Source organism: Pieris brassicae, chromosome 7, assembly GCF_905147105.1.
Source record: "Pieris brassicae chromosome 7, ilPieBrab1.1, whole genome shotgun sequence".
NCBI classification, from domain to species: domain Eukaryota; kingdom Metazoa; phylum Arthropoda; class Insecta; order Lepidoptera; family Pieridae; genus Pieris; species Pieris brassicae.
This window is the reverse complement of record NC_059671.1, coordinates 13787858-13809800: the sequence shown is the minus strand read 5'-3', so window position 1 is coordinate 13809800 and position 21943 is coordinate 13787858. Positions and strand designations below refer to the sequence as shown.

The window sequence follows — 21943 nt, the reverse complement described above, 5'->3', positions numbered from 1 at the left end:
GCCCTAGTGGCTAAAGTTGAGAAGTTATATATATCCCTAGCGGTCGGAATAACTGCTTTAGGTGTCGCTACATACCTCTTTGTTTCCCAAATAAATTAAAAGCTGATCCAAGATCTGGAGGGTTTGCTTTATCCTAAATTTTAATGGAGTGTAGTGAAAGACCAACGTCCGTGGATATTTACAGAGTCAGTGTAAAATAATTTGATGTTAGTTATTTCGACTATGTATTTGCGAGATAATCCCACGAGAACGTAAGTGCGTGCTCCTATTTCGCCATGCCTCCTGCTGAGAGAGGAAAAATCCTTGTTTTTATTTATTTTATTATTATTAATTAACTATTAACTACTTAAGATTTGACGTGGAACATGGTGTAATGATTGCAGCTCCTTACAAACATTTTGTAAAACAAAAGACTTGGCGATTAAAAACAGTGGCGGAGAGTTTATTGCCAGTTCTTCTTTTCTGTTCTACGACCTGATTTGAGAATTGGCAGTAAATGTAAAATTTGTAGCATTTAATATGTATTTCTTTTTCGACTTTCATAAGTGTACATTGTGTATATGAATAAATGATTTTGACTTGACTTGACTTCACATCAAAAGTGCGCGTTCAGACAAAAGATATGGTTTTATTTAACAAAATATCAATTTCGTAATACTAAGGCCGTAGTAAATCAAAAATGTTTTATAAATTATATTCTATTTCAGTAACATTAACAGCCTAAAGAAAAGGATCGAAGGTACTAGAAAACTGAATGCACTAACTCTTATTAAAAAACTGCAGTTGCGTTAAAATATTATAATAATAAATGCAAAAGTTACGGGAGAAGCTTTGATTGTCTACAATTAAACTATTAATGAATGAATTCTGTACTTAATTTGTTATGTGTTATTATTAACTTCAGTCCGCCAAGTAATAACCATTTTTTATGAACTGCAAATGATATATTGTAACGAGCAATTATACTTTTGAGAGATTCTCTCATTTCTCTCGTTTCTTCCAGACAACTCAGAGACAATATTTTTATTATTATTAAGTATCTGTGGATGCGTATTTATTGTATATAACGTTAATATCTCGTTTTAACACATAAAGCTTTATATAGAAATCGTTTGATAGATTTTAATTTGACTTCTTAAATTACGGGTAAAAAAACAGCATTTTCTTCATTTCTTACGTACGTTTAGATATTTCTGAAATAACTTAAAACTCATAAACTTCGTAACGTTGTTGATATATAGGAAATATATAGGTATAATTAACGTAATAAGCCGTGTTATAATTAATTGTTCAGTATAGTAGGGTAGTTCCAATGAGAATAAATCCTATCGAACCTAATTGACCGTTATAATTTATTGTTCTTAATAATATCGCTGTTTTATTGTATATTTTGGTTTATACACAATAATTAGGCTAGACGATTGTACCTGAATATTATTTTAATGGTTCTATACTCTTAATGATTTATAGAAAAACAAATAAGCCGTCTTCCAATAAGTATATTATCATCATCCGCAATGGCGATACAATGTAGGTCACTCCAACCATTTTAGGTCTGGGACTCAGATTTCTATATCTGTTGTTATGCTCATTTGTATATAGGCAAGTAGGTAATCAGCCTCCTGTGCTTGACACACGTCAAACACCGTCGACCTTATCTGTCTAAGGAAAGCCGGTTTGCTCACAATTATATCCTTTTGTTCAAGCGAACGTTAAATGCACACATAGAAAAAAAAAGTCCATTATTGCACAGCCGGGGATCGAACCTCCGACCTCAGGGATGAGAGTCGCACGCCAAAGCCACTAGGCCAAGACTGCGCTAACTGTATTATATCCTCCTGAAATGCGATTTTGAAGAAATGTGAACCGTTCTGTAATCAGGAATATTGAAATTAAATATTGATATGGAAATATTATAAAAATTTACAGTTTCAGTTTAAGTCAAAATATTAATTGAAGTGACTTGTTACTAAATTATTATATTTAGATAGTAGAAACCGATTAGCATTACTTTATTCTAAATTATATGGTTATAATTTAACTAAGAATTAGATGGTTTTACATGAAATATTAAAAAAACAGTTTTGTCTTCCTGACTTGAGAATTCTGTATTGTTTCTCTTTTCAGATTTTTACAAACGTTTGTCAAGCCCAACACAGACATAAATACTATATAGTATTTATGTCTGTGTTGGGCTGTGTATCTATATATTCTAGTTTCCTCACCTTGTGAGTTTCAATTGTGTTAATAGACCAATCTATTTGTACAAAGAAACTCGAAAGCATGCCCTTAGGGTTGAGAGTCGCGGTAAATATCACTGCTGATACATCTCAGAGGTTATGCATAAAAAGTAATGCCCAGTATAAAGCGCCCAAAGGCTTTGAATATGACAGTGTGGGAAGCCCTAGAGTGCTTTACGACACAACTATTACAAACTCTCGATCCAGAATATCAAGTCCCACAAATTCTAGCTAGCATAATATCTAGTAGGAGAAGCGATAATCTTATTTGCGGTAATCAAAGTTTAAACTATAATATATTTGACGTAAATGTCTGTCTCACATATCCGGGTATAGTAATAACTTAATTCAAGAAATATTGGAAATTTTGTCATTAAAGACGTATAGTTACATAAAGAATATTGAAGCCATGGACACACGTCGTTAGCATACAATGACACACACCGTACAGTTTTATGCACACCGTGATCTAATATAGTACATGATCCATTGACTTTGCATAGGTATCTGCTCTGCATCTTCTACCGCATTTATTGGTAAACGCAACCAATACACAATTTAAATAATATTTCTTCACTAGAATTCACCAACTTACTTACGTCAATAAGATCGTGTGTATTTGTTATAGAGTACTAAGTTAATACCCATTAATAATGACACATTTGGACAACAATGACATCTGATTAATAGTGAATCATATAACGTATAAATTATGTTTACCAAGCAGCGTTTTCACGTATTATTAAACATAATTAACAGTATTATATAAAAACTTATGTAACCTACTTACTTTTTTGTTTGTATAATTATGTATATTATTAACATCGTGATGAAACCGGCATGCAAAAATCCAAAAAGTCGACGGCGTACGTGCGGCGTGCGTCGAGAGAAGGCTGATTACATAGTAGCATATTAGAAAAAAACAATTGATCACAATACAGATACAGAAATCTTAGCCCAGACCTTAAAAGCTTGTAGCGTGTTTTTTTTTAATTGTGTTCACAGGCTTCTACCACACGAACTCAGGATTTAGCTAGACAATACACACACAGATTAAAGGAAGGTAATATCTTAATTAAATTTGAATCATGACTAAGGATAAACTTCTTTCCTATATCAACTGAAGCGAATCAATTTATTTTCTGCAAAGCTAGACGTCAACAAATAAGGTTATTTTCTGTAAGACAAAGTTTGGAAAACAGGTTACAGATTTTATTATAGGCAAATAATTCGTGTGAAAATATTATAAATAATAGTGAGCAGATTTCACTTTCTTTTTTTAATTTACTCCTTAGGTTAAGATTCAGATGCGAGACGTTATATATACGATGATTGTAATCACCCCTTAGTCTCGTAAGGTCACTGCGAGAAGCCAGTCTGATCTAAGCTTCTGGGCCTTGAGTTGGGAAAATTAACCAGCGAAACCTTCGCGCAAAATTAACATTTGAATCTAATTGCGGAAAAGGGAGCGAAAATTCAAGTAATTATATAATAGTAATTATAATATATTATTAAGTAATTCTGTCAATATAGTAGTCGTATATAAACTCCTATTGGAGCTTAATAGAGGTGATATAAGGACTTTACTTGAAGTAGGAATTAAAGTGTCTCAGGAGAGGGAATGTTTTCTCTTAAATTCTCGATGAACTCATAATCCTTGCTTTGAAATAGTAAGAGAAATAGTTTTGAAAAACATATCATGAACAATTTTCTAGTTTTATTCTTGTTGTTCTATTAAGATCGTAACGTGAGATTTACTTAGAAATGTTAGTGTGTACTCTTATACTTAAATAGCAATGCTATTTATGATAGCGACCATCAAAATAAATATCGATAAACAATGTTTCTAAAGGAACTCCTATACTTAGATCAACAAATAGATGAGAAAAACTGTCAAGAAACTCTCCGCCACTATTATAGCTACGTAGATCCGTCCTATTGTGTACACGAAATATTGAATAATAATAAAAAAAATATACGAATTTATGAAGCCCGTCACGCAAGGCTAGTTAATTTTATTAAATTCTAAGACGTAATAAAAGCTTATATGAATTTGCGGCTTAACAAGAATTGATATAAGCATTTATAATTAAAATTTGCCGGATATTGTACCGCCTTAGTGCATAATAATGCCAACCTCCATCGCTCATTCGCTCACCGGGAGGCCTCTTTGAAGCTTTGTGTTTATTAAACTTGCTTATAGGCAGACCAATCGATCAATATGAGTTATGTTACGTACAATTTCGTAGTATTGAATAATAATTGAACGACGTTCCACTGGTCATTTAATTTATAACACCTTTAGACAATATTTAAAATCGAATATGAACAATGTTTTGAAAACAAGATAGCAAAGGACGTTTGTTTTAAATAACTAAACAAAGTACGAATTCGAATAGGGTATGATTAAACTATAAATTGTATTGAAAATGCTTATACCCATTTAAAAGTTCGTGTCAAGGCGTTCTTTGCCTATCATAACAATATCGATTGGTCTATTTCCTACTGCTGATCTTCGGAATTTAATTATACGGGAATTGTAGATGCTCTAAAGAAGTAAAAGTTAATTTTGGTTGTAAGTGAAATAATGCAATCCAAATAATAGCGTCATACTTTTAATAACAAAGTTCATTTAGTGTCGCTTTTTTGGATATTTCTGTTAATTTTCTATTGTATTCGAATAATAATAATAAGTAATATTATATGAGATATTACATTACAACTGAAGACCAGATTAAAAATGTAATACAGAAGGTTAATGATTAAGATTACTTATTAAATACATTTTTAAATTTAGTTTATAACAAATTTGTTATAATAAGTCATGGCAAAAGCCATGCATTCTTCGCTGAAAAGTACGTTCGCTGTAATGTAGGCATACGCCAAAGCTTTACCTTAACAAAGAACAAAGAACGGTTCACACTAATCTTTGAAAATACCCATAGATGTGTAAAAGGTAATTAAAGGGACACCTTACAAACGCTTCAATATCTCATAGCTGAATGAAATGTAGAAATGAAAACTTATTACATAAAGAAACTATTCATTTCTTTAAAGACTTCTCTTAAAACATCTCTTTCCATTAATACACATAAGCTCTAAAGAAAAGAGATGGAACTGTGTTGTTAAAATATAAAATAGTGAATTTGAATTTTATTTTATGAATAATGAGGATGATATCTCCGATTCCCGTCTTCTCAGAAAATTGTTTTCTTTTTTATGTCTATTTTATTTAATCTGATCACTGTTTACATATGTTTTTATTGCTTTGTTTTGTTCCATTCTTTTTGTCTAAATAACTATATTATGTCTTAATCGTACTGTTGTACTTTTTGCTTCCGTTATCTAATTTTTCTTCCACAGTGGATGCCTGGTATAGATCACTGGAAAGCGATAAGGCCGCCAATGTACTTTTCATTTAATTATGTCAATTGTATTATATTTATGTATGCAACGAAGTGTTAATAAATAAATAATAATTTTATATATTTTATATATATAACGTGTTTATTTTAATATATTTTCTCGGGTACAGTATTTGAATATAATACATAAAGTAAATAACACGAAAATCCTATAAGCTTAACCCCCTTGCGCTAGTGTAATCTCGAGCAAAGGCTTTCTGCCGAATCTGCAGTCGTTTTACCGAAAAATAATAACAAGGAATCAAATAGTGGAGTCCTCATCACGTCCCTCCATTTCGAAGGAATTCCTATTAGCACTTGGCTCTCTGAAGGAGCTATAAAAAGTTCAGAACTAAATGAATGCTTTCACCCTCCAAAACACAACGTTTAACTTACAATGTTGAAAAGGAACATAAAACAAACGTTCCTGCTTTATTGTTATCGCCATCATTCAACTTCACATTGAAAAATATTAATTAAATTTTATAACGATTTCGTACGGGCATGTTAAAGTTTAAACATCGTGTAATAATTTATGCTGTATGAAACGTAAAAATCGTCGTATATATGGTCAACAATTTAGCGGCTTATAGCAGAATAAATAGTTTTTTTACAATCATGTATATGTACAATAGCCTCTGGGATGTTTCCCATAAATAAATATATGTTTAGTAAATCACAAAATAAAATGGTGTTAAGATTAATAAAAAAATAAAAATGGTCCATATGGTAGAATACCCTTAACCCCAAATCACCAGTTCTGAGGTCACCAGTACTCTTTCCCAGGCGACCACTTTGATTAGCGCCTGTGCACTTGTTCCCCATGGCCCGAGAGCTCAACCTAAAGGGAACAAAAACAAAGTTAGAAAAGACTTGCATTTTTGCCGTTTATTATTTTCCGCCAACTCCGAGGACGCGGCACAAAAGAGCAGATATAAATTGACTATAGTCGGTAATTATATGAACCCTTAATGCATTCCTTGTAAGGAACGTGTCTAATTAAGTAATCTTTTCGTAGTTATCTTTCTGATCTAATAACTTACCACAGTTTCTTATGAATTAGAAAATGATTAGTGGTTGTGCTTGTGTTCCCATAACATATGGTTTCTACGTGTTTTTGAGGTTCGAAGTTCTCTAACTTTAGTTTCAGAATCATATATGCCGAAGGGACCGAAATATGAAATCTAAAGCTCAACTACCCCAAAAGGCTACGTTTAAATTATGTGAAACAGGCAGTTTTCCATACAAATATAATTAGTATGGGGTTTATAACCATTCATTGATATGTTTTATGATGTAATTAAATATATATACAGGTACATTTCATTTACATAATTAAAAATAAATTAAATAATTAGTGGCGCTATAATCTTTTTAGGTCTGGGCGTCATAGTTCTATATATATTTCATGATCATATGCTAGCAGGTGATCAGCATCACACAGACATCAGTGATCAGCAAATTTAATAGACAAGTAGGTGATCAGCCTTCTGCCTTTGGATCTAAGGCAAGCGGGTTTCCTCGCGATGTTTTCCTTCACCGATCGAGCGAATGTTAAATGCGTACATAGAAAGAATCCACTGGTGAACAGCCGGGGATCGAACCTACGACCTCAGGGATGAGAATGACGCTGTAGCCTCTAGGCCAACACTGCTCATTTACATAATTATACACTAATTGTTAAATAAAGTAATAAAACCGAAAGAACTACAACTTAAATTTCAAAAGACGCTAATGCTATATTTATAAAATACCTCTCCAACACAATCTAATGCTGCAACTAATAAACTGGTCACGTTTACTTAATTTATTGTTATAGGAGAAGGCAGTAAAAAGAACAGCTTATTTCTACTCTTGTTACAAGCTGAGTCTAAAAGTGAAATCTAAATGTTTATCTAAAAAAAATGTGATTAATAGGGTTTCTTGAAACGTATTTTTCAATTTTAAGTAATGTAAGACTGGCAGAATGCGAAGTAAAAGAAAATCTAATTAAGCAATTCACTCCTGATTTCAAAGATAGACGCTTGTCTCTCGCACTCGCCGTGATTAATGTGTTCGAAGCATTTTCCTGATATTTCGCTTCCGACTGATATCATCGTTAAAAACTAGCCCATGTAAGAGATATCGTGCGGCGTATGTCTTCTAAAATCCTAAGATCTTTGACATTATTTTAAATTGTGTCAACACAGCTGCCGGCGGCGAGCCACGGGAGCGGTGAAGGTACGGATGCGGGCGGCCGCGGCAGTCGGCGTTTGCCGCCCGACCGCCCTCCGGTCCGGCCACACAGCCTCCGCGTCTCGTATAGATCCTCCGAGCGGAACCAGTGCGACCTACGAGCTCTACGGGATCGCTCGCCCGTAGCAGTACACCGTGTAGCGTAACTCGTTCGTGCTGTTACTCCGCGTGACTCGTTCGTAGCTGTAAAAGCAATCACCTATTTAAATGCATCTGTGTTCTAACCAGACTGATGTTTCGATAGAAATGCACCTGTGGAACCAATAACTTTTATATGTATGTGTCTTTTATACATACTTTGATGTGAGTATTGGTTTGTTACATACTTGAAAATTCACAATGATCTATGTGTTTCGGAATATGTACTTTTTTATTGGTAACCTGGTAATATAAAGACAATAACGTCTATTAAACAAGTGACAAAATATTCGTGTAAATTTAAATAAATTAGTATTTATATTTATTCTAGCGAATATTATGTTAATAATTAATCTAAAATAGCCCACAAGATCATTCAATTAGTTAATAAGTCCAATCAACCAATTTTGATAATCATCTATCTCATTTGTCTATATAATTATGTTTGTGAGTTTATTTGTATCAAATAACACCTGGAATTACTAAAGAGATTTTGAAAGTAATTACACCAGCAGAAAACTACATCACCCTAAGTGACATAAGCAATGAAGACACATTTGATTGAGATTAATTCTTGTCTTGAGTTTCAACGCGAACGAAGTCGCGCGGGCAAGTGGTAGTATTATGCACTTTTGAGCAGAACTTTCATAAAAGTTAGCTTCACTCCTCACTACGTTCTTTGATTAAAGAGTAACTCTCTCAAAGAAAGAAAATATTTACTGAGACAAAATGTTTGCATGTGTTTTGAGATCACGTATATTTGTACCAGCTTTTGAAATTCCATTGCTACGTATATGTTTGAGTGTTTTATTAAGTGTAATTGTGTTGTGTAAAGGAGTATTTTAAAATATGTTACAATAAAACAACAACAATTAAATTATTCACTTCTATTCAGATACAAAAAAGTTATAAGTACATTATCAGTTTAGAAAATCTTCAAATGTTTATTTTTTATACTTTTTTATATTATAAATCCTGTTTGGTTGAAATTCATTATCTTAACTGCTGGTTGGAATTAAAAAACAATTTTTGTGTATAATTATTGAAGTAGACTAACCAAACTAGAGAAGGTTGACCAATGACACAGCTAATATATAATATTGCAAATCATTTCTATATTCACAAACTGTTAGAAATCTTAAAGAAACAAATATTTATAAAATGGGCCAGTCCTATAATAATAAGTGTTATTATTATTATAGGACTGGCCCATCACATTAGCACAAAACAGGAAAAAAAATTAATTAAGTGTAGGGATGTAAATGGGTGGTTTTACTGCTAGTTACAGTTACTTGAGTTCCTATCTGTTTACATTTTACTAACCTATTGGTAAAATCAAATATGGAAACATACTAAACGCTTTAGTGAATATGTAATATAGTATATTAAATATTATAGTCTAAATTATAGTAATAATAAATAAAAAGTACACACGATACATCCGCACTATTTTTCGTAAGGATTACTGGAGACCGCAGAGCACACAAAGTAATGTTAAGAGATGTGTGCTTCCAAAGCTACGAGTGAGCATTTTTCTTAGTCTCTAACAAATGGTCGCTTGTTTTGTTACACCAATATACTCCGCATAGTTTATGTTATCATTGTTAATTTATTACAGTCAAACTATCATTGGTTTTAATTGAGAATACGCGAACATTTCTAATTGTTATTATTTAACTTAATCCAACAAAAACAATACTTATGATACAATTTACGTAAATATACAATAATGTTCGAAACGCACTTTAGTAATAATTATGTTATTATCATAAAGTATTTAATTGTTTTACTTGATTACGTCAAAGAAATAAAAAAGGCATTTTCGTGTATTTATCGCTACGAGTAAATCATAATAATGAATGCTAAAATGGGCATTCATCATAAAAACTGTCATTCGGAAGCAATAAAACAAAAATGACTTTGTTGTCGGCCAGCTACGCGCAGAGACGTCCCTTGTGTTCTTTGAATTTAATTCACTTAGAAGTTTGACCATCGCTAACTTTGTTACGATTTTGTGCTTAACAGAAATAATAATAACAATGTTATAGAAATTCATAATGCGCTACGCGACAACGCTATCCTTATGAACTCAATATAACTAGACAAAAGGTTTTTATGTTTAATAAAACGCAAGCTAGTTTATATATTGTTTAATAAATTAAAAGGCCGTGTTCTAAAGTGTTTTCCGTTTACAGGGCGTTGGTGTATAATCTAAAAATTAAAGATGATTCAAATCGATGATTTTAAACGACCTTCCCCGTCACCGTCGCGTTGCTCTGTGCGAAGTGACAGCAGAGTGCTTCGACAGCCGAGGGTCATCCAGGTAAACCGAGATGTCGCAACAATGATGGACGATCAAGCGAACTGTATATCTCGAAACGAAACAGAACCAATAATGATATCTGACTTCGAACCTGAGCATACCCCGCATTCGTCAAACTTTCGATCGAGGACATTCAGCGACGGCTTCATACGGAATACAAGCCTTGAACTCTTACTCGGTGTTGATTGTGAAGCTTGCGTCGCGCTAGCCGCCCAGAGACAATGTTATAATAATCACATATCAGAACGTGACTTTGACTTAGCTTGTAATTGTAATATGCAACAAAATAATTATCTGAACTGCCATCGTGACGTCACGAAACAACGGGGCCATACGCTGAGTGTTTACGACATGGAAAGAATGAAAAGAGACGCAGGGCGGAATAACTTAATCAATGGTACGCATTGCAGCTTAGACAGGAAACAGATTAAAAGCAAAAATGTTTCCAACTACATTTCAAAGCAATTTATATCGTATGATCAAACGAGCACCCTCGTACAGAAAATAAAAAAGAAACTATCGAACTTGAAAAGAATCGGGGGAGAAGCGATGTCGAAAAAACCTCAGAACGCGGTGCAGTTGGCCGAGATAAGTGCCGGCTCCGCCAACTCACTGAGGAAGCTGTCGATGTTATCGCTCGTCGATAAGACGCAACGGAGGACGAACAGTCAAAGTTGTGTATATTCTTCGACAAGCTTGCATTCCAAGACAGATTTTAAAGAAAACCTTAATACCTACGCGAATTTCTCTAACGTTGACCAGTGCTTTGATCGACTGCGTGATTGCAATAGCGATTTGTGTAAACCGCAGAAGAACACTAACATAAGAACGTTAAACACAAATGATGAAAGCGTTACGAGAAATTCGTCAATTAAATTTTCTACTCTTGACAACAGAAGTAGATGTAGGGGAATAAGAAGGCAAATGTCTTATAATGATTTTGCAACGGACCGATTCCCTGATAGAGGATCGGAAGCCTGGTCGCCGGAAGACAACACACTGAGATCGGGTAACACTCGAAATAACATTATTTCGGAAAATGGTCAACCGTTTATGGAAACCGACAGAAATATAGGAAACGGGCATAGACCGGTTCATGCACAGTGTACGTGTGACACCGGCAGGACGCAGAAAATACCCCCTATTTTCTTTGACACACATGTAAGTAGAACTATTAATATATATAATATGTGCATGTAAACATACATTTTTGAGGATTGGAATAACTATTCAGAATACCTTAATATAAAAAAAACAATAAGTCAATGGCACTACAACATTTTTAGGTCTGGGCCTCAGGTTTCTGTAACTGTTTCATGATTATTTGTTAATCTAAAAGGCAAGTAGGTGATTAGTCTTCTGTGCCTGACGCACGCTGTCGACTTTTTGCGTCTAAGGCAAGCCAGATTCCTCGCGATATTTTCATTCACCGTTCAAACGAATGTTAAATGCGCACATAAAAATAAAGTCCATTGGTGCACAGCCGGGGATCGAACCTACGACCTCAGGGATGAAAGTCGTATGCTGACGCCACTAGGTCAACACTGCTCAGACTTTAATATAATAGTAATTCGAATGTATAATAATATACAATTAAAAGTTTTGCATTTTTATGTCTAATCAATAAAATTGTAAATGTATTTTTATATTTATAATCTTATTGTGAGCTTGATAGGTCTTTGCATCAAACAAATAAATAAATATTCAGAATAGTTTAAAGTCGTGAAGTGCTCTTAAAATGATAGAAAATGTGTCAAACGATTACTTTTCAGAAAAATATATATTTTATTCTCAGTACTACAGATTGAAGTGCGTTAGTGAATTGATTTCTTTTTATCACATAGTGTTCGTAATATTTATACTAATATTTCATCCGATTTCAAAAATGCAAACATGAAGAGAAAGTTAAAACTCAAGTTTAATCTAAAAGTGCTTGAAGTTCTAAACTTGTCTTAAGTTTCTACAACAAAATTCCAATCTTTCGCTCTGCGATAAAATTTGCAAGTAAAAGAAATTCTACCTGCGTAATTTTTGGTGTTGGCCGGATGAATTGTCTCCGCGAGATTTAAAATCGAATTCTAGTTCAGTCACGACAGAAATTTACTGGTTAAATTAAACAATGGGCTAAGAATTTATTCATAAACAGTACTTAAATGAACTCCCTTTAAGGGTAAGAAAAAGGCGGTCCCTGCGCCTGACGTTACGAGTCGTGGGCAAGAGGTCTCCTGCAGTGCCTGCAAGTCAGCGCAGTGGCTTCCAACCACAACAGCTTCGACCACCAGCCACAGTTCAACTGCTACAGGAAACTCTTCACGTAAGTATATATAAAAATAAATGCCCTAATGTCGACGTCGTGAAACGGTAATATAACTGTCGTACATCTCAGAAGACCGGTGAACCCTATCTCTTAGGATGATCATTACACCCTATTAAGTTCATGAGTAGTTGTAGTTATGTTCCATTTGAACTTATAATAAAAACTGTATCAAGTGACCCCGTGTTACCCCTGTGTTACCATTACGCGTACATATAATAGGGACAAAATACTTTATTAGTAATTTAGGATTTTATTTAGATTAGGATAAAGATAAAGACCGGCATCGCACTTGCGAGACTTCTGGCTGTGTGACTCGTGATCATTTAACATCAGTGCCCTCATGCCCTTCGTTGTATATAAAAATGGGATGTAATAATTGTATTCTTGTATGAAATGTCGTCGAAACAATCATTGTTATATCCAGAATTACACCCAGATTTGCATATGACCATGTGCTGATATTACACTAATCGACAAAGACGGTAATATTAAATGTATATAGGACGATTAATTTAAATATCAAAAGAACATATATTACATTACTATCTTTATGTCGACGTTGGTTAAACATGGCTTAGTACCTATATTTGGTAATGTAATTCTCATAATTAAGATATAAGTATGCTTATTTTTTGTTTTTTTTAGGTTATCACAAAATATATAATGTTTTAAAAAGGGTCAACATCATAACTGATTTAGCACAGTGTAAAATCTTTTAAAATAAACTTTAAAACATACTTTTTTCTACAAAAGATAAACGTCTTTGCAAAGATTAGATTAAGACAGATATATGAAGTTAAAATTGTCACTGACACCTTCATATATATATTTATCATTGTCATATAGGTTTGTCAGGATGGCAACGGCGTTGGTGCTGCGTAGCAATTCTTGTGCTAGTAGCTGGTACAGCATGCGTAGCTGGGCCACTAGCGCTACGAGCACCGCCCGGTGCGCCTCTACACGAGCGTCTACGGCTCGCCAAACAACTGCTACACGACACGCCACTTATCGACGGACACAACGACCTGCCGTGGAATATCAGAAAATTCTTACATAATAGAATTAAAGATTTTAGGTCAGTACGGCAATTCTCTAAATTTAATAACGCACTTACGATAAAGCTTATACACATGCGCTTATTGGTATTATATTTTTAAAGTTGACAAATAAGAGTCCGTTAGAATCAAGTGAACTTAAAGTTAACATATTAATGATTATGAAAAAAACTAAAATACGATGACTTTCTTCAAATTTTGCTTATTAAATACGTAAATCAGATAACGGATTGAATTGAATTGTTTAAAGAATTGTGGTCGCTCATCAACGATAATTGAATGTTGTATCCATTATATATGATTAATTAGCTGTTAATTAAAACCACAGTTATTTTAATCCAAATTAATACGACGGTATTAAATACAGATTTGACGAAGACCTGCGAACAATATCGCCGTGGGCGACGAGCTCGTGGAGTCACACTGATTTGCCTCGATTGAAGCAAGGTCGAGTGGCTGCCCAAGTCAGTACACATCTTCTATTTTTAGTTATAAAATGACATTTTAAACGTAGCGTCTACTAATATTATTATAATAAATGTAATATAATGTATGGATTACACATAGATATATTATTTTATAACATGTATCTTATAACTTTTAAAAAGTTGAAAAAAATCTGAGTCATTATTCGCAACGCTAATTATTTCGCCAGTGTGCCACTCTCATCCCTGAGGTCGTAAGTTCGATCCCCGGCTGTGCACCAATGAACTTTCTTTCTATGTGCGCAATTAACATTCGCTCGAACAGTGAATGAAAACATTGTAAAGAAACAGGCTTGCCTTAGATCCAAAAAGTCGACGGCGTGCGTCAGGCACAGAAGGCTGATCAGCTACTTGTCTATTTATGTAATACAAATGAACATGAAACAAATATCTGAGGCCTGGACCTAAGAAGGTTGTTGATTTATTGATTGTTTTTTTCGCGAGTTGTTCCGCTATAAAATGCTTAAACAAACCATATTTAAAATCATACAAAAAACAAGATAAGATCACTACTGCAATTCAAACATTTCAATATCACGATTCAGTTATTTTGCAAGATTGAATACAGCAAATACGTCCATAAAGAACTTACTGATTCCGTGTATTCCGTAGGTAAATCACGTTTCGCATTACATGTCTGCATACGATGCTCTTGTCACATTCTGTTAGCATGTCAGCGTAACGTTTTATCACTTACATTTTAAAAACTATCTCGACCCAGAAAACAAGATAGTTGATCATTAAGCAGTATTTTGTCTAAGGGAACTTTAAATGTGGTAGTAATTTATCTTCGTACTTAGCTGCTTCCATGTCATATTCGGACTAAACTATTCTCTGTAGTAGGAGGACAATGAAAAATTATGATGGATGTCACTAATCCCAAAGGAATTTTTGCTTTTTACACTAAAATTTTGCGATTACCTACTAGGTAACAATGTCTTGCCATTTCTAGTTCATTCGTAGCTTGATAATTATTGGATTTTAATAAATGTTTAGCAATTCTTAAAAGGCCGACAACGCACTTTGCGAGCCTTCTAGCAATGTGAGTGTAATCACTTAACATCAGATGAACCTCCAGTTCGTTTGCCTCCTATTACATAAAAAATAACATATATATTTATTTCGGTTTGAAAACATATCCATTATATATCCATATTGACTCAAATATGAAAATTTATCGGTTTCGTCTGCCATACTTAACGAGTTTTTTTAACCGTACCGGAAATAATAAAGATTCTTCACTACCTAAGGGTAAGTCTTATAACAATCGTTGGCTAATTGAGGATTAAATTTCGAATCAGAGTTGCTTCCGGTCTTTGGCTATACATAATTTTCAGTCTACTGTTTCAGATAATAACGGACGATCTTGAGTCAGTATTATTTAAGTAATTGTTCTGTGCACTGTCAATAAAACCTTATTTTCTAAGCTGTTTTGATAGTTTTGATAATACATAAAGTTTTGATTGAATGGAATAACATTAAGTATTATCAGAGCTCAGTCATACATCGATTACCTACTAGTTATCCAATTCGTCTTAGGGACTCACTCGCGAGCCCTCTGGATGTGATAGTGTCCATGGGCGGCGGTATCACTTAACATCGGGTGCGCCTCCTGCCCGTTTGCTCTCTGTTATTAAAAAAAAGTTAACTGACTGTTCCATACAGTGAAAATTAGAACCTTATTTACATAAACATAAAATACGTTCGAAAATTGAAATATTTTTGTCGTTAGTTCTGGGCGGCGTACGTGCCGTGCGACTCCCAGCACAAGGACGCCGTTCAACTTACCTTTGAACAAATAGACTTGATACAGCGACTGACGGACAAGTACCACCCTGAACTTACCTTCTGTACGTCTGCCGATGGTAAGATAAAGACGATTAATTATAGTTAAGTCTGTTTTAAGTAAGTTTTTCGTAAAAGCAATACTATTATCCCACCATCAATTTACGGATAGTATATCATTTATTAACATAGTAGTAGTAGCAGGTACTAGCACATTATTATTTTGATGTCTTAAACCACGTTGCAAAATGATGGCAAAGTTTACTGAATTAGCAATAATTACTACACACGCTACAGGTGCTAATTAAAGATTTAAGTTGATGCCTGGTACATAGGACCGGTGACCCCAGAGCTGGTGCTTTGTCCTTTGCCCTCGCTCAACGAATAAGTATCGCAACCACAGAGTTTAAACTTTTTAAATTTCTTTTATTCATTCTTAATTATTGTTATTATTACAAGTAACCTAACCTACGTAAGGTTAAAAAAGTTATAAACACTGCTATAAACATTTGATTGTTATGATTTCTAATAAATTAAAATGAATAACGTATTTAGAAAGAAATATCGACGCGACCTTACAGTTAATAATCGCAGAGAAGGCTAACACAACTCAACATTTCATCTAAAATATGTCATTACATAAGCAGAGAGAAAAAGCAATCTTGGATACATTTTAAAAGCCTTTCTGGCCAACGTTCGAACATCAGAAACATTGTGCGGTTATCGCTCTCAGCGATACACAAATAACCAAACAAATTAGCTGCCAGAAACCTTCTACTTACTTAATGGCGCTCGTAATAGATATTCTCTCGTTATTCATGCCGTTTCCGTTTCTTAGAACGCTGAATGACTGAAATATTAATGGCTCTTTTCATTACGAATGATCAAAAATATCAAACAATACTTATAATTAATTTATTGTTTAGACAATGTATTTCAGTGATTTGGATAGAGGTAACTAAATAATTGGTTGAAAAGAGGCCCGGCTGGTTTCATTAGTAAAAAATATTTTTTGTGTTTCTCCAAGCTGGACGTTGCATAGACAAAAAATTACACGTCGAATTTTGTACAGAAAATATTTCGAAAATAGACTCTAGATAAATTAGCTTTAAAACAAACTCAATTTAATATGTTCATCAATTGCCTATACAATAAATATATATATATATATATATACTATATATATATATATAGATGTCAAATTTCATTTCCCAGTTTTACGTTTCTTAATTATTCGTCTTAGGTTATATATAATTAATTCTAAAGGGAATTTCAATGAAAATAAATGAAATACATAGCTAAAAAATATATGCAATTAGGAAAACAACGTTCAAAGATATAACAAAAGCGCTGGTCTTTGTCGAAGTTTTGAAAGTTTTCCATTTTGAATGGGTTTAACGATTTCCACCACATTATACTAAGTTTTCCCCTAAATGGTTTCGATAACAAACTTAAAACGACGCATTACCATTCACACCATAGATTCACACTATCTTTCCTTTGTATTCTATATTCAAAATACCAGACTATACATACATTAGAATTATTTTATAAAATAACAGCCTGTACCACAAATAACTATAACTTGTAAATGGTTCTATATTTAAAAAAACTACTACAGAATATAGAAAATTCTACAACTTAAAGCGTATATCTAATAAACCCGCAAACAGTTACAAATTCCCGTGAAACAGTTATTGTTTTGTTATTATTGAAGGAGACAATTGCAAACTGCAATTGCATATCAGGTTTTCAAACAACAATAAAAGATTCTAGATAGTACGATTCAATAATAATATCAATGTATCTACATTGTTGTATTGATGCATATTAGACTTTATTATATAAGGCAATTTATATTATTTGAAAGCAATGGCTGCACGCGATGCGTTTAGCGCCGAAGGAATGAAAAAATTTTCAGTTGTGAGAACGTAACAGCTGTTCATCGACGTACATTTTTCTAATAAAAAGAACAATATGAACGAGTGAATCATTCTATGTGTAGCTTACTACTGAATAAGGTATCCTGTTTGTTATGGTAAATAAAAAGAAACACCCCAAAGCGCCAGTATGCATAACATTAATCGAGTATAGGCTGTATGGTTTTTGCATTCGTTTTGGTAAGCATTTACTATGAATGTTTTAGTATTTTGGTCAATTTTGTCTCTGGCGATAAGCACTCAAAACGTGGAGTTTTGTAGATAAAGTAATGAATTCGCTTATTTTATATATATTGTATTTAGTTTATAAGTTACAAACTACAATATTAATTTAGTCAATCTTTATCGTCCGTATAAATAAGACTTCGGTGAGAAAGAGTCCCGCAAAAAAAACTACGTAAGATTTGAAATTTCCGTAATGGGTTTAATAATGACTATATTTAATTATAGATATTTTGGCGGCGCACGTTAATCACCGCGTATGTTCTCTTGTGGGGGTCGAAGGTGGGCACGCAATCGGAGGATCACTTGGAGTTTTAAGGACCTTGTATCAAGTTGGGGTTCGGTATTTAACTCTAACGTCCTCTTGTGACACCCCCTGGGCCGAGTGTGCCTCGACGGATCGACCGGAGCCTCTTAAAGGAGGTCTTACATCGTTTGGTAAGGTAAGGTCCAGTCAATGCGGTGTAAGTGGTGAATTAATATGTGGTGAAAATATTTCTACACTCGTCTTACTTAGATTCAAATTATAGCAAAAATAGGTGTTTAGTTTGGAAGGTATTTATTTTAGGCTAAGAATGTTAGAATTATGAAAGATCAGAATTATCTCCTCGAGTCTAATATCCTCCGTTAGTCTATGGCTATAATGTAGACCGTATTTTAGAGTGACGTAACCTATAGGATACCCACAAAGCTTACATTAGTACACAGGAAGTAGAACAAGAGTATGTAGGTAATACCAGTCGTGTTCTGGCGTTTTGCTTTGAAAGTGCTCCAGCTTTCAAGCGACGCTATTTTCTTTGATTTGTTTTTTGTACTTTTCGCAATACTTTCTTTTGTTGTAAGCACTCAGTGCGCGTAACGCAGAACTTAAACATTAAACATCAACTGTATTGTTTACGAAATATTAACAAAATGGGGTTACGGGAAATAGGGTCGATTGCTATGAATTTCTCTCATTCGGGGAAATTTTTTGAACATTAACATAGTGCATAACTGCATAGAACTCATGAACAAAAGCGACCAAACTTCTAAATTGGTTAAATTGTACCATGAAATTCCATACATTAAAAATACACAGATATTATTTTAAACATTGGCAGTTTACAATAAAAATATCATTAAAATTTAACATTTTAACAGGTTGTTATCAAGGAGATGAACAGACTGGGTATGCTGGTGGATTTATCTCACGTATCGGAACGTACAATGCGAGATGCCCTGGCTGTCTCCAGAGCTCCTGTGTTATTTTCGCATTCGTCAGCACGATCACTCTGCAACGTGACCCGGAATGTACCCGACTCTGTACTTCGATTACTGGCCGCAAACAAAGGTCTAATTATGGTGAATTTTTATACCTCCTTTCTCACCTGCGGAACGTCAGCCACAGTACAGGATGCTATAGGTACTAACGCCCTGTTGTGTTTTATTGTTTGCCACCCACTGCGCTAAAACGAAAAACTTTTTGCAGCACATATAAATCACATACGGGATGTCGCTGGCGTGGATTACGTCGGACTCGGTGCTGGATATGACGGAATTAATTAGTAAGCATACAATTGTAAACAATTTATTATGTAGTATCCGTTGTTTTTAAGTTTGCTTTTTATTACTGTTTACAAACAATGTATGTCCTGCAAAGAAGAGCTTTAGTAAACATCAAAGCAAAATTGGGTATATAACTGTGGAGTTACTAATTTCATACATGTTTATTTACCGATTTTGATAAGCCACATTTTAGTGAAACGTGTAACGAAACACAGTAATCTACTATAGTAGTATATAGCTAGTCCAGCCATAAGTTCTGTTACAAATGAAAATATATTTTTAACGATTATTAAAATTTATACCTACTACATACTTATTAAAGTCTTAGCAAAAAAAACCTACGCTTTTATACAGGCCTATATCAGTTTGGTCGCGAATGTATGGATTTACCCACAGTTTCCAAGGGAAATTTCGCGACTGCTTCCTCCCAATATTTTTTAAGAGACTCAACGTCGCCATGTCGTTTAGAACAGGCTTATATGCTGTTCTCTAAAACTGACCATAATTAGAACGTTGATGACCGGGCAAGATAAGGGCCGGTCTTCAGCTCTTATAGAGTCCGGAACGTTGGTTTCAAGCCAGGCCAAGTAGTTCGTGCCTTGCGACCAGGTGCAGATCCCTGCTGAAAATTCTACGGTATATTTTTAAAAAGTGTAATTCTGTGATGTTTCACAACATGATCCAAGACTGTATCATTACTTATGTATTATTACATACTTGACACTTTGGCTGAAGTTTTCACTACTTTTTCACAAATATGTAGACTCCTTGATGAGACATGCCCCACCAAACCATCACTGATGCAGGATGATCACCGCGTTGTACCTTTCCTACCACTTGAGCACTTGATAATTTTTCTTATTGTAGTGTTCTTCAAACGTGAAAATTTTTCCATCAGTAAAGAAGATATTTCTATGCTTTTCGCCTGCGCATCGCGACAGAAGGCATTTTGATCGATCCACTCTCTTTAATTGTAAAGATTGATTTAGGGAATGTCCTGTGTATCGACGATAAGCACCGAGTTTCAGGTTTTGTTTTACAATACGCGACAGAGTCCTAACGGGAATCTTAATTTCTCGCGATAAGATTTTCTGGTCTTCGACAGACGAAGTGTTGTGGTATCTATGGATAGTAGGATATACGAACATCCGGCTGATACCAAGCTTTTGGAGTGTCTGGAATATGACCGACGGCTCCATAGCCATTTTAGCAAGGCGGTAATTACAATATGAACACGAAAAAATATGTGTATTGGCGAAAAATAATATACGTGTTCCAAATTCAAAATAATTCAAAACTTAAAAAAAGGAAAGTTTTTATGTCACAGTATTTATGGCCAGACTAGCTATAATATATATACCTACAACTATTTTTATGATAAAATTGCCCCAATAGCACTCCCCAAGGACTGGAGGACGTATCATCATACCCACTATTATTCGCCGAGCTGATGGAAGCTGGATGGAATATGGAAGAGCTTAAGAAACTAGCTGGACTTAATCTTCTTCGCGTGTTGAGTGCAGCAGAGAGAGTGTCTAAGGACCTTGCTTCGGCTCACGTAGCCCCGTACGAGGATGTAGCACCTCGCACATTGGAATCTCTTAACTGTTCTAGCCAAGATCTATAATAATTTATAAAATCGATTAAGAATTGTATGTAACCTTTTACGACCTGGGGGCCATAATACACGGTAAGTTTAAGTTAAGTGGACATAAAAAATACTCCTTAGCGTTAAGCAACGCATATTCATTTGATATGTCTGTCTCTCAGTAATACATTACGTCAATAAAATGTGTATAATTATACGGTCAGCCCGGGTCAAATTATAAATCTTAACTATCCAGGGACCCTTTTTATCAGAACGTGTTAATGAGGTTTCACGTAAATAATGATATCTAGATATAATTACTGATGTAATATTGTTGTCACTTAGTACGGGTGGCAATTATTACGAATAGCTGTGATGGTACTCTGTAACTGGCAATCTTGATTTAAGGTTGCGACATCATCGCTAACTATATTGAAGCAGCCACATCAAAATTACCTTCAAAACTCAATCGTTCTACGAATTAAAGTTACTACGCTAACACAGGATTGTATTTCAAAGGAAAACAATTGTGTCTGAAAAGGAACGTGTATCAGATCAAAGAGATTCTATGTATATACAACTAGTATATATATATTTGAAGTAAGGAATCCCAATAATTTATTTGTGAAGCTTATTAACAATAATAAAACAGTCTTATTCAAATGA

The 21943-nt window shown here is 34.1% G+C and overlaps 1 protein-coding gene across 1 annotated transcript; it reads left to right on the top strand.

Annotated features, from left to right (window-relative positions):
* Window positions 1–10241: 10241 nt before the first annotated feature.
* On the top strand, window positions 10242–21943 carry LOC123712036. The gene is made up of 9 exons (XM_045664953.1): window positions 10242–11501; window positions 12510–12654; window positions 13504–13732; window positions 14080–14176; window positions 15930–16062; window positions 18373–18587; window positions 19285–19546; window positions 19613–19688; window positions 21085–21943. Exons 1-9 carry the CDS (start codon window positions 10242–10244, stop codon window positions 21314–21316), a joined length of 2649 nt encoding a protein of 882 aa, XP_045520909.1. The 3' UTR covers window positions 21317–21943.